At 39.1% G+C, this 26929-nt stretch overlaps 1 protein-coding gene across 5 annotated transcripts in view; it reads left to right on the top strand.

Annotated features, from left to right (window-relative positions):
* LOC124596034 (tubulin monoglutamylase TTLL4-like) overlaps positions 1 to 26929 on the top strand; it is a 257391-nt gene that overhangs the window by 181356 nt on the left and 49106 nt on the right. For all 5 annotated transcript variants that reach the window (XR_006978272.1, XM_047134999.1, XM_047135002.1 and 2 more), the window contains exon 15: positions 7853 to 7974. Coding sequence is in view for 4 of the 5 variants with exons in the window: in XM_047134999.1 (XP_046990955.1) it covers positions 7853 to 7974 (122 nt within the window). In the remaining variant the exon portion in view is untranslated. The remainder of the gene's footprint in view (positions 1 to 7852; positions 7975 to 26929) is intronic.

Raw genomic sequence — 26929 nt, 5'->3', positions numbered from 1 at the left:
AAATTCTCGATACTATCATAAACCTGCAGGAAAATCTATCTGATTGTATATTGCGTAGATATTTACTTTAAACCGTGAGCAATATCTATGTATTCACTCCTGAATCAAATGATTAGATTAGGTGTCCACTGTACACAGGAGGCGGCTACACGGGTAGCAGGGGCTGTGTGTTGTGGACTGCGTGGTTTTTTAGGTTAGAGGGTCTCGGGAAAACACAAGATGGGCTTCAGTCACAAAGTGTGCAGGCTGAACACAGGAAGAACGTAGGTACAGGAACCATTGGTATAACAGTTGTAAATTGTCGTAGCTGTGTTGGGAAAGTACCAGAGCTCCAAGCGCTAATAGAAAGCACTGATGCTCAAATCGTTATAGGCACTGAAAGCTGGATGTAAGCTCAGCCGAAATATTTGCGATGAACCTAACGGTGTTCCGAAAAGGTAGGCTAAACATGGTTGGCGGTGGCGTGTTTGTTGCTGTTAGAAGTAATTCAACTTGTCTCGAAATTGAAGTAGATACTTCCTGTTAGTTAGTATGGGCAGAGGTCATTGTTGACAATCGGAATAAAATAATAAATGGATCATTTTACCGACCTCCCAGTTCAGATGATACAGTTGCTGAAAGGTTCAAGAAAACGTACCCGACTCATACGATAATAGTTGGTGGTGACTTTAATTTACCCTCGATATGTTGGCGAAAATACATGTTTAATTCCGGAGGTACGCATAAAATATCATCCAAAATTGTGCTAAACGCATTCTCTGAAAATGATTTCGAGCAGTTAGTTCATGAGCCCACGCAAATAGTAAATGGTTGTGAAAACACACTTGACCTCTTGGCAACAAATAATCCTGAGTTAATAACCAGCATCATAACCGATTCAGCGATTTGTGAACACAGGGTTGTCACTGCGAGATTGAATATTTTAATCCCCAAATCCTCGAAAAATAAGCGAAAAATATACCTATTTAAAAAAGCAGATAAAAATTTACTTGACACCTTCCTGAAAGACAATCTCCACTCATTCCAAATTAATAAGTCTAGACCAGATGTGGCTTAAATTCAAAGAAATAGTATCGGCAGCAATTAAGACGTTTATGCCAAATGAACTAACAAACGACGATGCCAAATAAACTAACAAACGACGGAGCTGATCCTCCTTGGTACACAAAAGGGGTTGGAACACTGTTGCAGAAACAACAAAACAAACATGCCAAACTTAAACAGACGATCCTTTACAGAAGCTCGAAACTTAGTACGGAGTTCAATGTGAGACGCCTATAATAGTTTCCACAACAAAACTTTGTCTCGAAACCTGGCAGAAAATCCAAAGAGATTCTGGTCGTATGTGAAGTATGTTAGCGGTAAGAAACAATCAGTGCCTCTCTGCAAGATAGCAATGGAGATGCTGTCGAAGATAGTGCTGCCAAAGCAGAGTTACTAAACACAGCCTTCCGAAATGCCTTCACAAAAGAAGACGGAAGTAACTATTTCAGAATTTGAATTGAGAACAGCTGCCAACATGAGTAAAATAGAAGTAACTCAAATCACTTAATAAAAGCAAGGCTTCTGGTCCAGACTGTATACCAATTAGGTTCCTTTTGGAGTATACTGATGCATTAGCTCCATACTTAACAATCGTATACAACTGTTCGCTCGACGAAAGTTCCGTACCCAAAGACTGGAAAGTTGCACAGGTCACACCAGTATTCAAGAAAGGTAGTAAGAGTACTCCACTAAATTACAGGCCCATATCGTTAACGTTGATATGCAGCAGGATTTTAGAACATATATTGTGTTTGAACATTATGAATTACCTCGAAGGAAACTGTCTATTGACACACAGTCAACATGGGTTTAGAAAACATCGTTCCTGTGAAACACAATTAGCTCTTATTCACATGAAGTGCTGAGTACTATTGACAAGGGATTTCAGATTGATTCCTTATTCCTGGATTTCCGGAAGGCTTTTGACACTGTACCACAAAAGCGGCTCATAGTGAAATTGCGTGGTTAGGGAATATCATCTCAGTTATGTGACTGGATCTGTGATTTCCTGTCAGAGAGGTCACAGTTTTACTAATTGACGGAAAGTCATAGAGTAAAACAGAAGGGACTTCAGATGTTCCCCAAGGTAGTGTTAAAGGCCCTTTGCTGTTCCTTATCTATATAAATAATTTGGGAGACAATCTGAGCAGCTGTCTTTGGTTGTTTGCAGATGACACTGTCGTTTATCGACTAATAAAGTCATCAGAAGATCAAAACAAACTGCAAAACGATTTAGAAAACATATCTGAATGATGCGAAATGTGGCAGTTGACCATAAATAACGAAAAGTGTGAGGTCATCCATATGAGTGCGAAAAGGAGCTCGTTAAACTTCGGTTACACGTTAAATCAGCCTAATCTAAAAGCCGTAAATTCAACTAAATACCTAGGTAGGCCTATTACAATTACGAACAACTTAAATTGGAAAGAACACACAGAAAATGTTGTGGGGAAGGCTAACCAAGGCTGCGTTTTATTGGCAGGACACTTAGAAAATGTAACAGACCTCTTAAGGAGACTGCCTACACTACGCTTGTCCATCCTCTTTCAGAATACTGCTGTGCGGTTTGGGATTCTTACCAGGTAGGAATGACAGAGTACATCGAAGAAGTTCAAAGAAAGGCAGAACGTTTTCTATTATTGCGAAATATGGGAGAGAGTGTCACAGAAAAGATACAGGGTTTGGGCTGGAAATCATTAAAAGAAAGGCAGTTTTTCACTGCCATGGAATCTTCTCATGAAATTCCAAGCACCAACTTTCTCCTCCAAATGCGAAAATATTTTGTTGACACCGACCTACATAGGGCGGAACGATTACCACGATAAAATGAGGGAAATCAGAGCTCGTACGGAAAGATACAGGTATTCATTCTTTCTGCGCACTATAAGAGATTGGAATAATAGAGAATTGTGAAGGTGGTTCGATGAACCCTCTGCCAGGCACTTGAATGTGATTTGCAGAGTATTGATGTAGATGTAGATTTTAGTTTTGTGTTGAATTTGAGGTGCATTATTCATTTCATTGAACATGTAAACTTTCCTGTATACTTTGTATTTGGGTGTCCATTGTTGCTACAACTGCATTATTGGATGATAGAGAATTAACCAGCATTTTCAAGATTGTTTGACTAGACTAAAAGATACTAGGAAATTGAAGAGTCCTGTGTGGCATTTTAGCTGTTATTAGTTTGTTGTGCCATTACATTACAGTAAGGAGCTGTCCATCCCCAGTTTCCCCATCCCCCTGTCCATCTCCAACCTCTCCCCTCTACTTATCAGCCTGTCACCCCCACCTCAGAGAAGTAGGTGGTTTCTACCCCCACAGTGCATTTTTCCAGACAATAAGTGATGTGTACCAACTATGGTGAAATCAGTCCAGTGTTGTAGGAGGATATGCGGAACAAACAAGCACACTTACATTCGCACAATGAACTGTGGCAAGTGCTGATTTGTTTCATGCAGATTCTACGAGGGTTGACTGAAAAGTAATGCCTACACCTTTGTAACTCTTCAACAGTTGGCAGCACTGGTGTGCAGCAGGTATTGGCTTGTTCCGTAGCCTCTTCTCTACAGCTCCATTTGGTGGGAAGCCTTAGCATTGAACGGTTGTTACATTGTAAAGTATGGAACCCTGCGCAGATGGTCGGTCAATGTGATTTAAGCAATATGCAGTCATTGAATTCTTGACAGCAGAAGGTGTCGCCCCAAAGGAGATTTATCAGAGAATGAAAACAGTTTATGGCGATTGTGTTGATGTGAGTACTGTACGTTGTTGGGTGAGTAAATTTAAAGATGTTGAGGCAGGAACATCTGACCTGCATGACATACAAAGAGTTGGACGTCCTGTGACAGTAACCACCGAGTTTCACAAGCAAAATGTTGGCAGATTGATTCAGAACAATCATTGTATCACTCACAGAGAAACTGCAAGCAGAATCGGCACTTGACAAGAACGTGTGGATCACATTATTACTTTGCTTGGCTATCGGAAGATCTGTGCATGATGGGTACCCCAGAAGCTGACTCCTGAAATGAAAGTGCACAGACTTCAAATTTGCCAGGAACTCCTCTCGCGTTACGAGAATGAAGCTGACACCTTTCTCCATTTAATTGTGACAGGAGACGAAACGTGGGTACATCGTTACAACCTAGTGACAAAACGTCAGTCTATGTAATATCGACACAGACTCGCCGCTGAAGAAGAAATTAGACACAGCCCTCAGCTGGAAAAGTCATGGCCACACTGTTCTGTGACGCAGATGGTGTTATCCATGTTGATTTCCTTGATCGTGGACCAACAATAAATTCAGAGCATTACATCACAACGCTGCAAACTCTGAAACGATGGCTAACAAGGGTCTGAAAGGAAAAGGGAAATGTTTTCCTGCAACATGGCAATGCCAAACCACACACTTCGTGTGCCAACACAGCAAAATTTCAGAGACTGAATCTCACCATCGTATGGTATCCTCCAAACAGTCCAATAGTTCCTGATAATGAAAGACGATTTGCAGGAACATCATTATGCTGCTGATGAAGACATTGAGAAAACTGTGAGACTGTGTTCCGGAAACAGAATGTCAACGTCTTCCGGACAGGATTCAGAAAACTTGTTCATCATTGGCAGAAATTTATCCAGTTGGCTGGTGATTATGTGGAAAAGTGAATATTGGTAATTAAAGATCGCTTTCTAAGGATTATTTCTGCATTTGATTTACTAAAATATTCCCATCCAAATCCAATTAACAAAGGTGGTGGCATTAGTTTTCATTTAATCCTCATATTATTGTTATAAGCATATGCTGATTTGCTTATGAAACAATATTCAGACCATACTGGTGGCCACAGTTCTCAGTGATTGCTCATAGCCTCTATTGTTTACTCTGTAAGTGATTTGGATGCTGTGACAACAATTTTTTTTAATGAAAGAATGGGCAGTTATTGTAGGTTGTAGTAGACTTATTGTGGGCAGCTCTCCATAACATTACAGGTGCACAGTAGTGGTACCATTTGTAATGTGGCAAATATCAATACAAGTGTGCAGTTCATTGAAGTTGTTGACAAAAATTGCCTGGAAAGGTGCAACACCAACCCATGTTGGAAATCTGTTCATTGGGTTGCCTGTCTGCTGGTGTGAACTGATTCTAGGCGACAGTTGGAACGAATCCGGACTTTTTACTCTATTCTGAATATTGCTTGAGGTATTAAATGTAATGCACATTATTCGGTTAACTTTACTGCTTCATCGACACAAGTTGCAACTCTCACTAAAGGGTTATGACTTGTAGCATGTAACATGGTGGTGTATAATGTAACTGTGTAGGTGCGTGAGAAACAGCATGTTGTGATCAACTTTCAAACTGCAAATAAGTGCCTCCAAATGAAATCCATAGTAGAATGAAATCTGCATATGACGATGATTGTATTGACACCGCAGATATGAGACATTGGGTAGTTTGTGCTCAGAATGAAGTGTGTGTGACAGAGCTCATTGTGGGCAACCAAGTATGGGAACCAGCAAGACTCATCTGTGATGGGTTGATGAACCCATTACAGAAAATTATCATATAACACAAACACAGCTCTCGGGTAAGTGTGGCACATCACAAGAGTGTGTGAAGGCCTTCATTGCAGAACTGCAATACAGAGAACTGTGTGCGCGTTTGGTGCCTTGAATGTTTATTCCTGACATGAACTTTCAACAATTTCTTTTTCATTATGAACGTGATGGTGATGGGTTACTTAACAACATTGTGAAAGGCTATAAATGGTGGGTTCACCATTTTGACCCTGAAAACAAAAGAGCTTCAGAGGGTTTCTCCACAAAGGTGCACAGACACCAAAGAAGTTCAAGACCATGCTATCAGCAGGCAAAGTCATACTCACAGTGTTCTGGAATGTTCAAGGTGTGTTGCATGTGGAATTCATGCCCAAAGACACCACCATAAATTCTGCAAGGTACTGTGAGAGCCTCAGAAAACTGAAAGCATAAATTCGACTACACTTGGAGCACCCTCTCCTTCAACATGGCAATGGCAGTCCATACACGATTGCTGCAACAATTCGACACCAAGCATTCACTGTCATCGATCATCCTCCATACAGTCCCGACCTGGCTCCATCTGATTTTCATCTACTTCCAAAACCTAAAGATCACATTCGAGGACTTCTCTTCGATATTGATGAAGTAGTGCAAGCTGATGTGAGGTTGTGGTTTTGTCAACATAATCAAACATTCTACAGTGACAGTATCAACAAAGTGGTCTCTCATTAGGAGAAATGTGTTTGTTACCAGGATGACTGTTGAGAAACATCTAGAAATGAAGAATGCAGATTTAGAATGTTCATAAAGTTCTGTTTGTTTAGAAAGCTTTAAGAGTTTTCACATTAAAAAAATGTAGATATATTACTTGTCAGCACTCTTTCATAATTCTGTATGACAATATGGAAGAATGATTTGTCTAAATTTTCTGGAAAGCCTGCCCCCAACTGCAACTACGTCTTACAACATATTATGTATCAAAACTTGGAGAAATGCCCTGTCCACTGCTGTGTGTCATTTTGAGGGTCCTGAACCTCAGTTGGTAAAAACAGAACCCTTACAGGATTGCTTATTTGTCTGTCAAGTCCGCTTTTCCTCCGGGAAAGATAGGTGTATCAGTCAAAATTTGTCACTTTCTTAAGGTCTACAGCTGCTTGGCGATGTAAAAAGTTTAAGCTTCTAAGTCAGTGCAGTCGAAAGATACGGTCATTTATGTCACATATTTTGACACTTGCAAACTTGCTCATCAAAACCTATAGGGTACTTCCCATTGACCTAGAATCATAAACTGTGGCATCTCATGAATTTTTATAGCAATTACACCCAAATTTCACACAAGTCTTGGAATTCCTAGGACCAGTATCTTTCCAATATAGATATTGACAGTGGGCTAAAACGGTCATGATTCTCAACTCCCTGGATGAGTGAACTATGTATATACATAATTAAACAATGGAAAATCCAGAATGAAGTGTAACAATATTATGAGAAGGAAAGTTGCTACTCACCATATAGCAGAGATGCTGAGTCGCATAGAGGCACAACAAGGTTTTCACACTTAGTTTTCGGCCAATGGCCTTCGTCAACAAGACACACGCACACGTGCGCAAATGCAACTCGCACACACGACTGCAGTCTCGGGCAACTGTGGTTTCATTTGGTTGAGACTGCAGTCGTGTGTGTGTGTGTGTGCGTGCGTGCGTGCGTGCGTGCGTGCGTGCGTGCGCGCGCTCGCCTCTGTTGTTGACAGAGGCCATTGGCCAAAAACTTTAAATGTGAAAACCTTTTTGTTCTGCCTATCTGTGACTCAGCATCTCTGCTATATGGTGAGTAGCAACTTTCCTTCTCATAATATACACATAATTAAGTTTATATGGGACCATCAGAGCACAAGTCCTGGTCGCACTAGGTCAATTTTTCTGTATGTCTTGTAGTGTTTTCTCCTGAAACCACGGAGACACTTATGAATAACACAGTAGAATTATTCCATGCTACTGTAAATATTTAACATGACCAAACAAAAGATAGAAGAATCGAACAAAATTGAAACCCTTTCATGAATCAGAATATATTTCTAAGCATTTATCTCGAGACCATTAGAAATAGAACACTTGTGTATAAGTTATTTTGTTTTCATATTGTCATGTGTCTGGAATTTTCTCATGTGATGATGTGTCATTCTACTTAAGACACTTGATGATACTGTGTATTAATATGTGAATTTCATGTTTTCTTAAATATGTTTTTCCCTCTTTTTGGCTTACAGATTCATAAGGATATTTCCAACACCATACACCTACACGTACCATGAATTTTTTGAATCTCCTAGGTATTACAATATGGTGTTTGATGCTTGGGAAAATAAATATTATAGCAACAGACAAGAAGGTACGTCATGTGAATGTCAGATGTTACAATATTACTAAAGAAAAAGATAATTTGTTCCTAAATTAATGATGCCCTTATTAATTATGGTTTTTTTTAATTGAATGGCCTCAATAATCAAAGACCTAGAATTGGACTTTTTTTTTAAAACTAATTGCTTTGTGAAAGACATTTTTTGATCTCTTGATAAAAGTAACATCCCCCCCGTCTCACACACACACACACACACACACACACACACACACACACACACACACACACACCAGCGGAGTCCCGCTAATCCAAACCCCAGTAATCCGAACGTTTGATTCATCTGTGCATGAAAAATGTTAGTCTAAGTATGGAAAAACTGCTGTACATACACACTATTTTAATTTACACAGTACAGTTAATATGTATTAGAAACATTGCCAAGAAAACATTAGGTTTAAACAATGCATAGCAATGAAAGAAAAGCTGTCAAACTTACTAAAATACAGCGGACCTTTTAAACCTACTTTTTAGATGACAAAAACTCATTGTTTTTTGGCGTAATGAAGGCAGTGTGTTATATGACGCATAGTTGTGCCACTTTCTCATAAACATCAAATCGGCAGTTGTAGCAGCGGACTTTTGCTCCAAATAACGCAGTGCAAGGTCAAGGGCTTCTGCTGCATCACTGTTTGGCACCAGCTCTCCTTTGTCACTTTCAGGTTCATTGTCAATTCCGTCACAGCAGTCCACTTCTTCCTGGTCTTGAGTAACAGCAGCAACTAAATCAGTGTCCGTAAGGTTCTCCACACATGCCCCATCCCCCATCCGCTGCCATCCACTTATCTGTGTCTCCACCACTAGCTTCTTCACACCCAGGGATTGTCTGTATCATTTGTAGTATATTTTTCTCTTCATTTTCAGCTAGGTTGTCCTGAAATTCAAGAGAACACAGTTTTCTCCACGATTTTCTCAGAGTATTTTCTGAAATATTCTGCCATGCCTCAGCAGCCCAAGAAACAACAGCCTTCACATTGGTCTTTTTTATTTGTCCACTAAAGGAATGCTATCATCTTGGATCAGCATTCTTAAACATTGTTTTCTGTAAATCAGTTTTAATGTTTGCAGTATGCCCTGGACCATTGGCTGTAGAAGTGGTGTAACATTCAGTAGTAAAAACCTCGCCACAATTTCTCCATCACATAATTCCTCAGTGCTGGGGTGAGATGGCGCATTATCAATCAAAAGGATTGCACAGGGAGACAAATGATTTTCCTTAGAAAACCGTCGAACAGAGGGAACAAACTGGCCGTGAAACCATTCTTTGAACAGCTTACCATCCATCCATGCCTTTTTTCTGGTTGCAATAATATATGCAGGACTTCATATTGCAGTTTTTAAAAGCTCTGGGCCTAGCAGATTTCCCGACCGGCATTAAAGGCAGTGTTGCTGCATGCTAATAGTCACATGATCTTTGCACATTTTAAAACCAGGAGCATGGTCTTCTGTTTTTGATGCCAGGCTTTTTGTTGGCAATGCCCTAAAAGGAAGGCCAGTCTCATCAGCATTATACATTTGTTGGGGAGAATTCTTTCCTTCTCTTATCATTTTTTCAAACTCATCCAAGTATTCCTTCACTGCATCATGGTCAGAAGAAAGCTTCTCTTCAGTAATTGTTAGCTGGTGGATTTCATGACATTTTTTTTAATCTGTCCAACCAACCCGTACTAGTGCTAAAAGACTCATCACCATTCATTAACTTGTTCAGGTAAACAGCCTTCTCCTGAACCAGTGCTCCACTCAAAGAGTTCCCCTTTCTCTTTTGTGCGTAAACCAAAGGAAACCAGCTTCATACACTTTATCGTACTGGGACTGTTTCAAAGTCTGCCGAATTTCATGTCTCTTTCTGAAGACGTTGCACAGGACTGTTCAGGTTTCACTCGGTACTTCTTCCAATCACATATAGTTGCTTTACCAACACCCAGTTCTGTTGCCAATTTAGATATATTCTCACCATTTTGTATCTGCTTCAGAGCATTCAGTTTTTCTTTGAGAGTTGACTTTGTATGTTTCTGTTTACTCATGGCGAAAATACATACACCACTACACCTGAACAAATACAATACAACTGTTACGCATGCCAGTGATCGATAACTAACATAACCAATGCTTTACAAGCCAACTGGCAGTGCACTGACCTTATACACTACAAAGGTCTCAACAATGCGCAACAACAAGGGCAGGGAGTGAAAGTGAGCCATTGTTCCCACACTTGTTCCCATTTGTTACCATGTTGTACCTACTTATCTGCTTGGTATACTTCATTCTAGAAACTCGTCACCCTAATTCCGGCTAATCCGAACAAGGTCTGGTCCCAATTAGTTCGGATTAGCGGGACTCTACAGTAATTAGAAAAAAAATTGAAACTTTCTTTGAGTTGTAAGGAAGAACCTTATAATGCCGAAATTGTAAACAACCATCACCCCCTCGTAAATTCACCCTCCCCCTTTCTCCCATGATTATCTTACTACATTTCTAGATGCAAGAGCTACACTTTGCCTGGTCACTGCTCTTGATATCAGTTGAACAACGGAGTTTTATTGTTTATACATAAAAAATGTTACATACTCTAAATGTTTTATTCCAGCTGCCAAAAAATTCCTTTCCTTAGTAAATTCGATGAGTGTGGATGCCAAATATTTGTTTCCGTCTTTGAATTTTGCAGTGTACTCCCAAAAGTGGAGCTTGTATTGTTTTTAAGTAGATCACTCTGTATAATAGGAAAACTCAGTCAGAAGTGTGTGAAAAGGTAGTTTCTTGTATTTTTGTTGCTAAGTCATTTCGTAGGAGACTGATTTTAATGTGGTGGTTCTTAAAAAGTTCACATCTCCATCTCTTAGCGGTGCTGGGGCAGGCACAACAACTAAGGACTAAACTTACAGATAAAGTGAGTGACAATGAGGCAGCCTGCTAAAGAAATAAGGGCAGTTTGAAGACAGCAGTAGAACAAAGAGATGGAGTGTAGGTTCTGTTGCGATGGGAACTATTGGTGGGAGGAGATGTTCCACTAGTGGCTTCCAGAGTTCAAAGCAGCTCGTGTCCAGTCAATTGGTGCTGAGGGGGGGGGGGATGGGGACTTTAAGTCTAGCCTGCCCTGGCAAGTTTGCAAGTGGCTACATATGACTGGACAATGTTGATGGTCATGCCTCTGTACAGAAAACTGTAAAATGGTTGCAGTAACAATTTTATGTTACATAGCTGCCTTCGTAAGCTGCCGTCCTTCAGATGAAATTGAATGAAACAGCACAAACAAAAGCAAAGATGCTAGATGGGTGCATCCTGTGCATATTTCTTTCTGTGATATTTGTTTAAAGTTAATTTTCTCCGTCCTTTGTCACATCGTGTTACTCATAGTATGAAATACATTATTTGCTCTCATTTTTCTTTGTATCAGTCTTTCCACTTGGAATCATTGTTCATGTGATTTTGGTTATTATTATGTATACTATGATTTAATTTCTTCCATTTTATCATCGTACATTTCCGTCCATGTTATTGCATCCACTATTTCTATTTCTCATTTTGCTTGAATTTTATTTTACTTATAATACCTACTTTGGTGTAAATCATCATCCATGTTATTTTGTTCATATTGTGATAAGAATTTGTATTTTAAATAGATATTTGACAATTGCCATCCAGAAAGGTATAACGAAATATACATTCTTGACACCATTGCACACCCATATGAATGGATTATTTCATATTTTGTTTTTTAACGACAGTTTTTCATTTTCAAATGTTTAAACATTATGATAGATTAATAAAAATAATTAAATTCAGATGCACCAAGATTTCAAGTGTAAAAAGAATAATGGAAAATAAGACAACTGAGGAAGTCAATACACTGATTAAAATGACATGACAAAGAATACAAATAAGAAATTGTGTGTAAACCATTTAATTGAATAAAAATAGTGATCAAGTCATCTCAATGAAGATTTAAAAATTTAAAAAAAAAATTCACTGTACCGTACGAGGTTCAAAACGACAACTTTTTAAAAGTTAGGTTAGTACCTTAACCATTACACTAGATAACCAGTAACCACTGTTACTTTTTTAAACTATACTGCATCACATGAAATTCTGGAATTTTATTTCGTCAATTACTCACAAATGAGGGCTTCCCCAGTGTGAATGGCTGCAGGATGTGATTCCTTGGATCTTGACCGATACGTGTTTCAAAAAGTTGAGCCCACCATTGGGGACCTCTTTGTTAAACCAAATAGGGCTATTGCGGTGCTTGGATGGGGTTTTGAGTGCAATGGGCAAGATTTTGGAGAGGATATTGGGTGTCTTGTTGCTTGACATAACCAGATTTTTATGCCTGAGCTTCAATTGCATCTCTCTCTCTCTCTCTCTCTCTCTCTCTCTCTCTCTCTCTCTCTCTCTCTCTCTCACTCACTCACTCGCTCTAAAAGGAAGCAAGCACATCTCCTGTATATATGACCTCCAACTTCAGCATCTCGGGCCGGAATGGTTTTCCGGCCCTAGATGCTGGAGTTGTTGTTCGTGTGTACGTGAGGTGTGCTTGCTTCCTTTTAGTGTGTGTGTGTGTGTGTGTGTGTGTGTGTGTTTCCTGATGAAGGCTGTGACCAAAAGCAATATGTGAGAGTCTTTTAATCGTGCGTGTCTGCAACCCCCTGCAACTTGTCATCTCTTCTTTATGGTTAGTAGCAATTTGTCTTTTCTTACATTGTTGATTTTCCTACCTTGGGTTTCCAGTGTTTGACAATGAAGAAAATTAGTGAAAGAAAGATCTTCCACAAAGTCCTTCCTTGCCTTCTTAAAGTGATATTTTTCAATCCACCCAAACTTTGAGTTATCCTGGACCAACCATACACTATGTTTGTTGTCAATGTATTGACTGCACGAGTCATATCCCTACAAAACACCCAGATGCATACATTTTATGCAAAAATTCACTACCTGTCATCAGAGACACCGTGAGCATTGCCACCTTGTAGCGATATTCTGAAAGTGTCAAGACAGCAGTGGAAACACAGTATGCAGGCCACATTACAGGAACAGAGCGTCTGGGATAACTTGCGTGTAATTTCCTGTCTTGTTGGTTCTTTTGTGCGTTAGCAGTAAAACAGTACCATCGTTTTCGCCATTACACTAAAATGAAATGTGACGGTTACGATGCCTAATGTGACGTGAGCACTGTATATTGATTATTGTTGCCTACGTTACAGCCCTAAGTCATTTGGTTCACTCAACATCACAATAAAACAGTTTAAATGATTAATGGAAAGTCTCATGTAAAGATGTAAAACAAATACTAACAAAGAGGTAGAGGGGCTGGCCAGTACTTACCTCAGCTCAGTACGGCCGATAGGTACACAAAACAGAACAGAAAATTTACATTCCTAGCTTTCGGAACTTTGTTCCTTCATCAGGGAGGAGAGAGGGGAAAAAAGCGGAAGAAGGGAAACAGTTTACCACAGAAGAGGCACATGTTAAAAAAATCACGGTTGCATTATGTAGTCTCAAGTTAAGTTAAGCACTTTCACAGATTTGGAACCATTCATCACGTCACTAATTATACTTTGCCCTTTCGTGGCTACTAAGGTCAAGCGTCCAGCATGCCCAAACAGCTAAGATTGTGTGCGTCTTGCTGGCAGCTGTATGACCGCTGCAGACTTTGGCCCCTTACTGCCAATTGCACATTACAGCATGCCTCCTCAATAATAATCTTTATAAAACCAATATCCAGTGGTTGCAATTTTTGACAACCATGAAAGAGAACTTCAAATCTAATCCAAGCTGTCCATTATAAATTTATACTGGGCTGAGAAAAAGTTAGTTTAGAGAAATAAGATCTTTTTTACTTGTGATTGGAAAATTCTCTAATGTAAGATTTACAATAGCAATAAACGTGCTTGTAAACTATACAAAACTCATTAATATCAGACCAGTACATTTCAAAATATAAAATTTGAATGTGAACCGTTCCTAATGAAGACGTCCAAAACTCTGAGTCTTCTGTTGCGAGAGTTGCTGGGAAACTGCAAGTTTTTTGCTGCATTGTTAGTCTCTTGAAACATCTGATACTTAAGTTCTGTATTATAATTCATTCCCTTTCATGTTATGTATGTTTGTATCACGTACCTTTTCTGCATTGCACTGCTGTGAGAGTAGCTGAGTAACAGCTGGAATTTTGCTACCTTTTTAGTCTTTTAAAACATCTAATACTTCAGTTCTGTAGGATAATTCATACCCTTTCACATTATACATGCTTGCATCATATTACTGTGTATATTAGGAAGTCAAATTATACTAACTTAGCCATGCATGTTCTTTTCTGTTCCTCCTGGTCGCTAGAGTTGCTGCGAAACTGCAAGTATTTTGCTCTTTTGAAACGCCTCATACATCAGTTCTGTGTGATGATTTGTGTCCTCCCAATTATTTATGTTTGTGTCATTTATCTTGTGTACGTTAAGAATTCAGATTGTATCTACTTGATCAACTCATAAGCAGAAAGGAACTGGGAGGCGAAAGCTGTAGTGCTTTCAACATTACAAAGAACAGCAGATAATGACGGTGGTGGCAGAAATGTTTAAATGTGGACAACAATGAGTTGCCATTATTTTGTGCACATTTACCTGGTCCTGCACCCTGCCATCCGGCCTTCCTGCCTGCAGGGCGTACATGAATGCCTTAGACATCTGGCTGTTTTAGCTGCCAAGCGTGCACGAATGCCCATAGCCATTTGGGTGCTCAACCTGCCAGGCATACATCACTGGGGGGGGGGGGGGGGGGGGGGGTCTTGCGTGTTGTCATTTTGGCACTACCTGTATAAGGAGACAACAGTTATGAGTGTATGCACATGTGGGCTCATTACAATATTATTTTTAGTTGTTAGAATTTTGTAATTTCTGTGGAAATGCTCTGTGTGTAGTAAAGTAGCCTATTCTTTTTGTTGACAGTGCAGTTGTCTGCCTCAACAACACAACCATAATAGATTTCAATGCAAACAGCATAGTCACATTATTTTCCATAGCAAAAACTACAAAAAAAATTACTCAAGGCCAAAGATGACAGCAATGAGATTAAATCCATACAATCAAGCTTGTGTGTCATTTCACAGTAATTCATTTTATTATGTAATAGCAGTGAACTTTAGAACTTCCATAGTCTTCTCAGCAAAGATAGGAGATGAATTGTCTTTAAGTAATATTTTGATAATGAAAATTCCACAGTGGAGACAGCAAACAGAAACAAGGACAAACAGTCATTCATTTGCAACTGTTGATGATTGTTGCAGGTGCTCTTAAAACACGCACACACATTATTTATAAACTCAGGAAATTACAGTTGTTAGTTTTGTGTTTGTTTTTCCAAATGACCCCAACACTTCATGGTTTTCTTGAACAAGAGGCGTTAAATATTTTCTGTGCAATTTCTTTTCAGTGTGAGCTCATTTAATCTCCCCTAATTTAGTCACCTTAAAAACAGATAGAAACATTATCAGTGTGTTGGCTGATGGACAAGAAAAATATTTCATTTTTATCTACAATGTAGGAAAAGATAGGTTGCTACTTACTGTAAAGGTGACACATTCAGTTTCTGACAGGCACAATTAAGACATTTACACATAAGCTTTCAGCCACAGGCTTCTTCAGAAAGAGACACCATTCATTCACACAAGGAAGCACACCTCTTGCACACATGACTGGCAGCTCACCAGAATGATTCTGGCCCGAACGGCCGGAGTTGGCAGTCATGTGTGCATGATGTATGCCTCCTTGCGTGAATGAATGGTGTGTGTTCCTGACAAAGGTTGTGACTGAAAGCTTAAGTATAACTCTCTTTTAATTGTACCTGTCTGCAAGTGAATGTGTCATCTGTAGAGTAAGTAGCAATCTCTCTTTTTCCTATATTGTTCGTAGTGCTACTGGAATTTCCATTGGTTCATTTTTATCTCACATTCTAAGGTGTACTGCTGTTCATAGCAACATGCGATATGTGTCTCACATGCGCAGTATCAATTTTTAATGACTGTTTGTGTGAGAGCTGTAAAATTGTGAGATTATAAGACAAAAGTAAATGCTAAACTCATAGGCAATGCAATGATGTAACAACAGTAGTATTGAAATCAAAACGAAGCAATAGGAAACTTAAACAAGGCAAAAATCCCATTACACTTACATCATTTTTTATTTGTAGTCGTATTTTGTCAGTAGGAGACAAGCCGTTTTATATAGAGTAGAGGGCCACTTTCCTACAAAAAGTAATTGTAATACATGGGATGTTCTAAATTGTAAATACTGCTTAATCTTAACAAACAGGTAGGGTGCATTGCTGTCAGAGAAGTATATTTAACATAAGGGAGCATGGCATAAAAATGGAGAGCACCCATTTCAAAACCCAAATTGGAGCCTTATATTCAGTGAAGAGATGGTAGTAGCAGGAAGATGATTGTAGAACATGCAGAATTAGTCTGCATGAATACGAGGGAAAATCTGTGTGAACTGTATTCTGGAATACTCTCTGCCTGTGACAAATTGCATCTGCTCTCTATATTTGCAGTGATGTGCTGTAGCAGTAAATTTCCAAAAAAGATCAAAAGGGAAAAGGACGAATATCAGATACTAGGTTAAACTTTCTCGGTAATGATATCATTAGAGGCACAGCGTTAATTTGGATGGAGGCTTTAAAAATATGTATTTCAGTTTCTCATTTAACACTAGTTCTGGAAATGTGGTAAGTAGACTATTGTGGGGTAATCGATTTCTATCATAAAACCTTTCCAGCTTAGGTTTTCAGCATTTCCGTGATCCTTCTGTTGGCCTTCTTCGTTTACTTTCATTAAACTGTGTTGGACCTAGTTTGTATGGGTCCCAGTTGGACATAGTTCATATGGGTCCCACAAAGTAGAGCAATATTCCAGGATTGTTCGCATGAGTGTTTTGCTAGAGATCTTGACTGCATTTTCCCAAGTTAGTACAAATAAAGCAAAGTCTACCAACTTTCTAACCTGCAACTGAGCCTATGTGAGTGTTAAATTTCATATACACCCAAACTGTTATACCCAAGTATTTGTATTGGTTGTCTGATTAAACTTGACTCCCTGAGGTTGTTGTTATAGAATACTATATTTTTGCAGTTATGAGGGTGCAAAATTTTACATTTTTCCACATGTAAAACAAGTTGTCCATCTTTCCATCACTCTGAAATTGTATGAAGATCTGAGTGAATATTTGTACTGCTTTTTTCAGCCAATACTTTTTATAGGTAACTACATCATCTGAAAGAAATCTTAAGTTTACTATTAATATTAACTATCAGGTCATAAACATTGACCTGAAAAGCAAGGGTCCAAATACACTTTGCTGGGGCATGAGTGAATTTATTTCTACATCTGTCAGTGTCTGTACATCCAAGACAACATGCTGTGTCCTCGACCGAGTCACCAGTTTCATTTGATACTATACAGTGGAGCTTTGCACAATGAGCATAATTCATTCCAGAATCTTACTCGTGCAAACACAACTCACACACATGACTGCATTCTTTGACTTTACATTTCTTGAAGGCTCGTGGAGTTTCTGATTGGTAAACAAGTAGAGGTTTAATTTTCAAATTGTCACTTGCATTGGCACAGAATAGCAGTGTGAGACTGTCTTTTGTAGGCTTGTGACTGGGCATTGCATTCTCCTGTGCTGTTAAAAAGGTACATTTCGGCATCTTTCTCCTGAATAGACCCACTCGTCACAGCTAAAAACCTGTTGCAGCAGATAACCCTCAGAATCTAAAAGCATTTTGAAGTTGCTGATGAAGTTCTCTGCTGCTTTTGTGTCGGAGCTGGCTGCTTCAGCATGCCTCGCAATGCTGTGGATCCTGGTTCTTCTCTTAAACTTCTCAAACTACCCACAGCTTCCCCTAAAAACTTTTCTTTGGCTGCTGATGATCCTGGCATCTTCGTAACAAGGTCGTCGAAAATCATTCTTGCCTTCTCACAAATGATGTTCTCGTTAATAGTGTCGCCTTGCAATTGCTTTTCATTTATACAGATAAGGAGTAACCTGTCGACATTGTCCAAAATACGAAACTGTTGTTTACATACTCTTGTCAGTCTCTTCGGAAGCATCTGTTTTCTTAATCTTGTCCTAGTTCTAAAGGATAGTGCAAATGGTTCATGTAGACCGATTTTGTGTGCATACTAAATCAGCAACGCTCACACCGTGTTAAAGTTTTCCAATGTTTTATGTTTCATTTCTAAGGTAATTTTCTTTCTCTTGTGGTTGTCTTCTTACAGCTTTATCTTTGGGGACATTTCTATGAAGGTTATTAAAATTTGCACACACACACACACACACACACACACACACACACACACACACACACACACACTGTATGAACACAAGTTTAGAAAAATTTGTGTTCACAAGCTGGACTAAGATGGTAGCAGAAAGAGCACTAAACCTAAACTGCAGGATGCGCTAAAGACATCATTCATATGCCAATGCCGACAATGAAATGTGCTCATATTGTGGAACATTTCCCCCCGCCAAGCATGAACAGCTGGTGACGTCACACTAAATCATTGTCACTCGTTAAGCGAGTTATGTTTTTAGAATTTGTTTTGCTCATTATACGAATTGTGGGTTATGGGAGGTGCTCATTAAGTAAGGTTCCACTGTAATATTTTTATTTTAGAAAAAACCCTTTTGGTATGCGGTGCATTTGTGGCAAATGAAATGCAATGCCTGCTATTGATATGTTTTATTGTTTTAAATTGCATTCATTACAGTAGATGTGGTATTATTGATTCAGTGTGATACTTTTGTATATGATACCGTCCTTAGTGATTTTTTTTTTTTTTTTTTTTTTTTTACATTAAATTTTTCATGATTTATTTCATTTGTTGCCGTGGTGAGCTGTTACGATGGACAGTAGTCAAGCCAGATCATGAAATAATGCAATAAATACAAAAATCTTTAAGCAGTCTGGATAGTACTACATGCCAAAGTTCATAATGATCACATGCTAATTCCAGGAATTTATTTTCTTATTAATTTGTGTGAAACACTTCTGGGAAAATTCTCAACTTGGGGTGAACTGTTTTGTTGAACAACTCATTTGAGTTGTTACTGTGATAGGGAAAGGTGAGATGTGGTGTAATGATGGATATATTGCAAATCAAAATATTTTAACCTATGGTTGTGTCCATAATCTTTGTTCCTTAAGTAGTAAATATGTGAAATCGTAAATTTTATTTTACGCAGAGGAATTAAATTCTGCTTTGCATGGCATTGCGGGATCAACAAAATTTCTAGCTGGCTGTAGTGATAGTGACGGTACGGCTGCAGCTGCTACTGTTGCTGCTGCTAGTTATTGAATGTAACATGAAATATGGGTCAAACACTGGACCATATTCTGTTGGAGGTGGTTAATTTCTTAATGTCTAAAGTGCTTTCTGTAATTATGAAGTCCTTGTTGGTCCCCCTCCCCCAATAAAGATGTCATTTTTATAACACAAAAGTTACCTGTAGTCCCCAACAGGACAGCTTTCCATTGTAAGCATACACAAATGTTCTGCTTATGATTATTCTAATCTAGCCCCCTTTATTCCTTATTTGTTTAGAGAATGATAGTAGATTGCATTATGCATCCCAGGTAACTGGTTGATCGACAGGCATATAAGATCACACATTACATGTAATTGTGCATTGAATGATAGATTGTATCCATACACAATTGAAAGTGATGTTCTTGAAATTTGATTATTATTACTTTTGTGTGTACATTGATATCACACTTTGCATCATCTTGAATTGATGTGTTAGTCACACCTTTCTACATAGGTCTTGTCACGGTACGATAATCTTTTACACTGGTAGACCTCTCGATGTTTTATGTGATTCAGAGATAGTGTTTGTTATAATATTTGCCACCTGGGTGCACATTAGAAGTGCCAGAAACACAAAAATTGGGAGCTACACTGCACCAAATTGTAGCAGAAACTCGTGAAATATAAAGTCCATAAAAAATTTGTTCCAGTAACTGGAATTGGTTCAACGTGGATCTTCAGTGTATATTTTTCTTATCTCACTGTCATTTTAAATAATTCTTTTATGTGCAAAGGTTAAAAGAAGAATGAGGAAGGAATAGAGTATATTAGCTATGGAGAACAGTATGCTGTGGACAGTTGCATTCTCATAGGAGTTTGCTTTTTGGCAAAATACACCACCAGTAAATTGTCTCTCACAACCAAAATTGTTTGTTCATCCATTGCATTGCAAAAATTGTTACTTTTTTGCTGTTAATTCAGAAGACTGTACGCTGATATTTGTAGTCTGATTTTTAGTTGCTCAGCAGAACTATGCATTTTTTATGTTTTACTAAGGATGCTTTTGTCATATGCCACTGTTTTCGTGTTTGTTTTTATACTTTTAAGTATGTTTTGTGGTTTGTGTTTTGTAGTGTCGCTGACATAACATTGCCAAAAGTTTGTCTTTGACCTATACTTTCTTTGTTTAGGTTATTGTATGGATGTAATTCAATTAATTATATTGCTGTGTATTTATATACCATGTAAGGCTACTGAAGGAATAGTGATGGAGTTTTTTTCTTGTTTTTGGGTGGGGGAGGGAGAAGCCCTGATGAGTGGGCATGATTGCATAGTAGTGTGATGGAGTGAGAGTTGGAGGAGAAGGTGAGGAACAAGATGTGAAATGAAATTACAAGGGAGGGCGATTGAAGAGTGTGAAGATTGGAAAAGGCCCTTTTCTTTTTCATGTAATTTCATCAACTATTTTATATAAAAGTCTGGTTTCCAATATTTATTTGATCTTTGAGCAACTATTTATTTGATGTTAATTATTTGTGTATGTGAAAATTTTCTTGAAAGGGGAGGAAGTGTCTGTCTATGTTGTAGCCTCATGTGACATTGATTACTCATACACCTGTCCTAAAATGTGTGTGTCACCTGGCTGATGTAAGCCTTCTCACATTGACATAGATTTTATACTTCCCAAATTGTCCTTGACAGAGCAGAGTAATGCTGTAATCATGGCATGTGAGCAGATCACACTATTAGGTTCTTTTAGTCTTAAAAGATATGCTCTCAGACTAAGGAATAAAGACAACAGGTCTATGCTTCTATTCATGAACCTCAAGGGGTGGTCCAAACTGCATAGCCAGATAATAATAATAATAATAATAATAATAATGAGCGTATGGCATTGGTGGCCAGGAGACCCCTCGCGGGGGCGGTTTTGCCAACGCTCCACAAGTTCTTTAACGCCACTACGGCGACTTGCGAGTGAATGAGGATGAAATGATGATGAAAGACACACAACACTGGGTCATCTCGCGGCAGAGAAAATCCCTGACCCCACCGGGAATCGAACCCAGGACCCCGTGCGCGGGAAGCGAGAACGCTACCGCAAGACCACGAGCCGCGGACCATAGCCAGATGAATCTGCTTTTCAGGGTAACCATTTTTCTTAAACACAGCTGCCAAGCTTGCAGGTTCCTCTGTTAGACATATGTGCTGGAAATAGCACCTGCTCTTCATACCAAAGTCCTAAGGACAACACTGCATTGATATGTTGGGTGACAACTCTACATCAGATATTGAACAGGTGGACAAGTAAACTGGATAAGTAAATCCTGAGGACCAGCCTCAGATGTTTCAACCATCTAATAAAATCCACCGAAAGGAGAGAGAGTATGTCAATAAACGGGCAAAGAATAGATGTTCAGTACTTCATCAGGTTGTAAATAGGCACACCCAAGTTGCTAGCTACAGGGCGTGTGGGTACTCCTGCATATTGCATCTTTGGCAGACTGTACAACCTTGGTGTAACAGCAGCACCAAGATGAAATTTCTTGTACAAATCTTCTGACAACAAGCTAGTTTCAAAAATTGAGTGTTGTTTTTAATCCTTTCAGTGTCGTCAGTACTTAATCTTCTGTAAGCTGGTTAATTTAGAAATGAATTCATTTTTACTACATAATGATTCCTTGTCAAAACAACTGTTATATTCCACTTGTTAGCTGGTAAACCTACAACATCACTATTCCTAAGGGAACAAGTAGCTGCTGTTTCTCCAGAAGAGCTGTTATCCTACATGACCAACCCTGATGTAATGTGCAGGACACTTCTTGCCTAATTTCTTCTGCTAGATCCTCAGGGATTCTGTGTAATAGTTGTTCTTCAGAGAATTAAATTCTTTAACCAGGAGTCTACTTGGAGGGGGAGCAAAATTTAACACTGCCACTGTGGGTCCATCCAACTCGTTACTTGAAAGTGTGTTGACATGCATCTGCTTCTGACACTGTAGGAGCCAAGCAAACTCTGAGGGCTGTCTGGTAATCATATGCCTACATGATCAAACAAATAGTGGCCACATAGAACACTTGCTCACTCCCAAACATCTTCTGACAGTTGGGAGGGTAGGTCCAAATGTAAGTAAAATAAATCTTTGGAAATAATATCCAACTGTCTGGAGGTAAAATCAATGTGTTCTATGTCATTGTTGTGGTCTTCAGTCCAGAGACTGGTTTGATGCAGCTCTCCATGCTACTCTATCCTTTGCAAGCTTCTTCATCTCCCAGTACCTACTGCAGTCTACACCCTTTGAATCTGCTTAGTGTATTCATCTCTTGATCTCCCTCTATGATTTTTACCCTCCACACTGTCCTCCTATACTAAATTTGTGATCCCTGTATGCCTCAGAACTTGTCCTACCAACCGATCCCATCTTCTAGTCAAGTTGTGCCACAAATTTCTCTTCTCCCCAATTCTATTCAATACCTCCTCATTAGTTACATGATCTACCCATCTAATCTTCCGCCTTCTTCTGTAGCACCACATTTCGAAAACTTCTATTCTCTTCTTGTCTAGACTATTTATCGTCCATGTTTCACTTCCATACATGGCTACCCTCCATACAAATACTTTCAGAAAAGACTTCCTGGCACTTAAATCTCTACTCGATGTTAACAGATTTGTCTTATTAACAAACGCTTTCCTTGCCATTGCCAGTCTACATTTTATATCCTTTCTACTTCGACCATCATCAGTTATTTTGCTCCCCAAATAGCAAAACTCATTTACTAATTTGTCTCATTTCCTAATCTAATTCCCTCACCATCACCCGAGTTAATTCAACTACATTCCATTATCCTCATTTTGCTTTTGTTGATGTTCATCTTACATTCTCCTTTCAAGACACTGTCCATTCTGTTCAGCTGCTCTTCCAGGTCCTTTGCTGTCTCTGACAGTATCACAATGTCATCGGCGAACCTCAAGGTTTTTATTTCTTCTCCATGGATTTTAATGCCTACTCCGAACTTTTCTGTTGTTCCCTTTACTGCTTGCTCAATATACAGATTGAATAACATCAGGGAGAGGCTACAACCCTGTCTGACTCCCTTCCAACCACTGCTTCCCTTTCATGTCCCTCGACTCTTATAACTGCCATCTCCTTTTTGTACAAATTGTAAATAGCCTTTCGCTCCCTGTACTCTACCACTACCACATTCAGAATTTGAAAGAGAGTATTCCAGTCAACATTGTCAAAAGCTTTCTGTAAGTCTACAAATGCTAGAAACGTAGGTTTGCCTTTCCTTAATCTATTTTCTAAGATAAGTCGTAGGGTCGTTGTTGCCTCACGTGTTCCAACATTTCTATGGAATCCAAACTGATCTTCCCTGAGGTCGGCTTCTACCAGTTTTTCCATTCGGCTGTAAAGAATTCGCATTAGTATTTTGCAGCCGTGGATTATTGAACTGATAATTCGGTAATTTTCACATCTGTCAACACCTGCTTTGGGATTGGAATTCTAATATTCTTCTTGAAGTCTGAGAGTATTTTGCCTCTTTCATACATCTTGCTTGCCAGATGGTAGAGTTGTCAGGGCTGGCTCTCCCAAGGCTATCAGTAGTTCTAATGGAATATTGTCTACTCCTGGGGCCTTGTTTCAGCTTAGATCTTTGAGTATTCTGTCAAACTCTTCACGCAGTATTATATCTCCCATTTCATCTTCATCTACATCCTCTTCTATTTCCATGATATTGTCCTCAAGTACATCGCCCTTGTATAGACCCTCTATATACTCCTTCCACCTTTCTGCTTTCCCTTCTTTGCTTAGAACTGGGTTTCCATCTGAGCTCTTGATATTCATACAAGTGGTTCTCTTTTCTCCAAAGGTCGCACTAATTTTCCTGTAGGCAGTATCTGTCTTACCCCTAGTGAGATATGTCACTGCATTCTTACATTTGTCCTCTAGCCATCCCTGCTTAGCCATTTTGTACTTCCTGTCAATCTCATTTTTTAGACGTTTGTATTCCTTTTTGCCTGCTTCATTTACTGCAGTTTTATATTTTCTCCTTTCATCAATTAAATTCAATATATCTTCTGTTACCCAAGGATTTCTACCAGCCCTCGTCTTTTTACCAGCCCTCGTCTTTTTAGCTACTTGATCCTCTGCTGCCTTCACTATTTCATCCCTCAAAGCTACCCATTCTTCTTCTTCTTCTGTATTTCTTTCCCCCATTCCTGTCAACCGTTCCCTAATGTTCTCCCTGAAACACTCCACAGCCTCTGGTTCTGTCGGTTTATCCAGATCCCATCTCCTTAAATTACCACCTTTTTGCAGTTTCTTCAGTTTGAATCTACAGTTCCATAATCAACCTTAATCTTTAAACCCTCTTGCCAATAATAAAATGGACACATCTTGGAAAATTAGTTACTGGCATCCCAGCAAGAACTTCCTCTAGAATTTATCCAAAATAATTCAGCACGAAACGGAAAGCTGTTGAGTACACTCATCTTCTCACTGAGATTGCTTGAGGGAGATATCATTACTAATTTTGCCAGATTTGTCCATTTTATTGATTGCAGGAGGGCTATTAGGATTAAGAAGTGTGCCAGCAAGCACTGTAAGGGAACCCATTTGTATTACCCATAGACAAATGGATATTATTTCCAAAGATATATTTTACAGACATTTGGATTGTTCCTTGCAGTTACCAAGAGATGTTTGGGAGTAGGTTGATTGTTTCATGTGATCAAAGATGGACCGAGCACTTACAGTTGAGGTTACCAGACAGCCCTCCTAAATTTGAATGGCTGCTTTCTTGTTCTACGGCATCAGAAAGGGATACATTCTTCCAAAGTTACAAGTTGGATGGTTCTACAGTGACAGTATTAAATTTTGCTTCCACTCCAAGGAGATTTCTGGTTACAAAATTGTGTGTTCTATAGAACAAGCATTACACAGCACCCCTCAGGATCGAGGAGGAGAAATTAGGCAAGAAGTGTACCACACAGTGTGTACAGGATAACATCTCTTCTGAGGAGAACAGATATTTGTTCCCTGAAAAATGGTGAAGTAGTAACAGTTTTACCAGAACAAGGGATTATTATGTATTTAAAAGGGATTCATTACTAAATGAAGCAGCTTGCATTAAATGCAATACTCTTGTCACTTTTGAAAAGAAGCACTTTGTTGAAATATTTGTACGATAAACTGTGTCTTGGTACTTCCGTTCCACTATGGTTGTTTGATCTGCCAAAGACACACAACTAAGGAGTATCCTTATGCCCTATATTTAGTAATTTGATTGTGTCCACTTACAGCCTGATGAAGTATTTACCGCCCATTTGCTGCACACTGTATCTCCAACTTGTTGAATTTTATTTGATGGTTGAAATATTTGAGGGTGGGTCCTATGGATTTGTTTGTGAGTTTCAATGATAGTATCTCTACTTACATGACTCACTCTGGTAGAGTCCTTGAATACAACTCCATTGTCTGGCAATGTAGACATAATGCTCTCAACAGATTTTTCGGCCACTTCAGCTGTCTTCATCCCAGCATTAAATTTTCTGTGGAGGTTGAAAATTATGAGAAGCTTCCATTTATGGTTTACAAAAAACGCTGGTGTTCACTGAAAACCAATACATAACTGATCAATGTCTGCATGTAAGGACTTGCCACCCACACTACCAAAACAGTGGTGTACTTACAACTTTTGTATGAAGTCTGTATGTTATTTATGATGCCAGTTATCTGACATATAGACTTATGCTCTTGGCATCTGTGTTTAAGGAAGATGGTTACTATGCAAAGCAATTTGTCTCCCTACAGAGTGTGGATCATATCTGGAGTTGCACGAAAAGGAGTATAGATCATTGGTCTTTATTCTTTATCCTGGGAGCATATCCTTTAAGACTGAAAGAATTTCAAGAAATTTGACATGAAGAGTGGGTTCTGTGCACCTGTCAAGTTCAGGTAACTACTAGGCTCTGTCAAGGACAGTTTGGGAGTTACAAATCCTGGCATTTGTAAAATTGTCAGTGTGGGTAGGATTACATCAGCCTGTCAGCTCGCACAGTTTTGGACAGCGGTGTGGATCATTATTGCCACATGAGGCTACTACACCCTAAAAATCAACACTTGTGGAACATTGTGTAACCAAGGGCAGGGGATGACATATGACTGAAACCGTGATGGGTGCCAGTATGTCTGGTTTTTGGGACAGTGTTTATAAAGAGGCATTGAAATTAGGTTGGCAGACAACTTGATTAATTGAGGCAAGGGTTTTCCTCTTGTCAGGACAATGAAATCTATACTATCCCACATCAAAACACAACATTCTAAGGGCAACACCAAAAGCCCGGTATTGAGCACAGCATCTGTAGTGGGCAACGCATGTGTTATCAGACTATGGTTGCCGGCCTTTGCAGTAGTTTTCTCTGGGACTCAGCAGCAGCAACATCTCTGCTGAAGGTGGCGGACAGGTGGAACATCAAAATATCTCATCGTGTTGATTTTAGGATCTGCAGCAAACCCAAGGGCACTACCAATGTAAAAATTCTATGAATAATTGGGAAGTAGGTGCAATAGGTTTTGTTCGCAAAAAATGATGGCTTTGTTAAGTAAAAACTGTTAACTTAATATATTTT

The sequence above is a fragment of the Schistocerca americana genome, chromosome 2 (genome assembly GCF_021461395.2).
Source record: "Schistocerca americana isolate TAMUIC-IGC-003095 chromosome 2, iqSchAmer2.1, whole genome shotgun sequence".
Taxonomy (NCBI): Eukaryota; Metazoa; Arthropoda; class Insecta; order Orthoptera; family Acrididae; genus Schistocerca; species Schistocerca americana.
Note: the sequence above shows the minus strand (reverse complement) of the source record. Positions and strands in the feature narration are given on the sequence as shown.